This window comes from Myotis davidii, unplaced genomic scaffold (genome assembly GCF_000327345.1).
Source record: "Myotis davidii unplaced genomic scaffold, ASM32734v1 scaffold59, whole genome shotgun sequence".
Classification (NCBI taxonomy): Eukaryota; Metazoa; Chordata; class Mammalia; order Chiroptera; family Vespertilionidae; genus Myotis; species Myotis davidii.
The window spans coordinates 4,336,304-4,337,957 of record NW_006293001.1 but is presented as its reverse complement, the minus strand read 5'-3'; the positions used below and the strand labels follow the sequence as shown (position 1 = coordinate 4,337,957).

The 1,654-nt window shown below is 42.9% G+C and overlaps 1 protein-coding gene across 2 annotated transcripts in view; it reads left to right on the top strand.

The window, feature by feature from the left end:
* Positions 1-88: 88 nt before the first annotated feature.
* The window catches only part of FIGN (fidgetin), a 124,846-nt gene continuing 123,280 nt past the window's right edge, over positions 89-1,654 (top strand). Inside the window, exons 1-2 of one of the 2 annotated variants that reach the window (XM_006766492.1) lie at positions 155-324; positions 1,126-1,295. In XM_006766492.1, the coding sequence (XP_006766555.1) occupies positions 1,271-1,295 (25 nt within the window). In that variant the 5' untranslated portion in view covers positions 155-324; positions 1,126-1,270. Of the gene's footprint in view, positions 325-1,125; positions 1,296-1,654 lie in introns of both variants that reach the window. The other variant, XM_006766493.2, reaches the window with a different exon arrangement.

Sequence of the window (1,654 nt, the reverse complement as noted above, 5' to 3'; positions counted from 1 at the left end):
GTCTCCTCGCCCGCTCCGCCGCCGCCGCGCCTGCCTCCCTCTCGCCTTTGAAAACTGATCTTTGGCTCTCAGTGTGAAAGTGATTTGAATTTGGCTCGGCGGCGCTCTGCGCCTGCGCCCAGCCTCTGGCATGCTGGCTCCTCGCAAGCAGCTGTTTTGGGTTTGAAATTCCAACATGGCAGAGGCTGCAGTCCGTCTTCCCTTCAAAAACTTGGAATGATTTCAAATCATCGGCACCTTCACTTAACCCTCGCTCCCATTCATCAGCAAACACAGCGGATCGATGCGACGCTAACCTATCGGCTTTTCGCTCCGCGCGTGCAGGTAAGAGGAGCTTCGTAGTTTGCGACCAGCTGTTTAAATGTGTGTGTTGTGTGTTTTTGTTTTTTTGTTTGTTTTATTTTAAAAGAATATAAATAAATCCAAGACCGGGAATAGAAGGAGACCTTCGAGTGGTGTCGCGAACATTTAATTGCATGTGCACTCGCTTCTATTCAGCACGCCAACCTGCTGTCTAATTTCTCTGTACAAAGTAGCCCTGAAACGTTGGGATGCATGTTTTTGCTGCTTAATCATTGTAACAATAGTGGGGGATTAAGAGTTCGCGATGGCAAGAATCTCGTTTTCCGCAATCTTGTGCTTACTTATTACTATCTTTTTACTTCAAAAATAAATACAAAAAAAAAAAAATAAGAAGGAGAAAGCGGAGCCATAGGGTGGGGCTAGACTTTCTTCGGGAACTAACTTCTAAGTAAATAAGAAGTGTAAATAAGAATGTTGCACACGCAGAAAGTTGAGGTTAAATGACCATCTCGTGGCTGGGGGGACGTGATAATGTCAGGAGATCGGTTGCAGAAAAATGTAAGCACATCATCTTGGAGGGGGTACAGCGTGGTGGGCGTATTGTTGGCCGGGGACGGGAGAGAAAGATGTATAATTTAATGGTATATACAATCCACTGATCCTATTACCGTCCTCCCGGAGCTCTTGTTAGTTTCAATGGGAGTGAGTGAAATTGACATGGACTTGCATTCCTGGTCATGTGCTTTTTTCCCCTTTCTTCTCCTGTGATCTGAGATCCCCTTTTTGTTGATGTTGCTTTCCCCCTTAATTATATGCATGTAGGTTAAATGAATACCTGACGAAAGGGCCCACGTTTCAAGGCAGTGACATTTGATAGCTGAGAGGAAAAGTGGCTTTAATGAAAAGCAACCTTTGGAATTCCTGCTTGTGAGAAATCCAATTCAGCTTTTTGTGCTGCCAGCAAGAAATGATCAGTAGCACCAGTGTTTATGGTATGTCAGTTTTGGAATTTACTTCCTTTGCATCTAAATAGGAAAGACAAATTAAATGGCATGATCCAACCATGGAAGACCGTGTTTGGGAAGCAGATGCTCATGATATATAATTCCTTTTTAAAAAAAAAAAATGTATGTTTTAATCTGTCAAAATGCTTGTTTATTTTTGCTATCCCATGTTTATATATTTCAGTTTTGAGTAATAGATTACTGGAGTGCACTTTTATGGGTTTAGCGGTAATCCCAAAGTTGCATGTTACTAGTAATGCACTGTATAACCACTGAAGTCAAATGGTATGTAAATTAGTTAAACTCGGTGTGGGGTTTTTGGGGAGGGGGCTGGGTGAAAAGGGGAG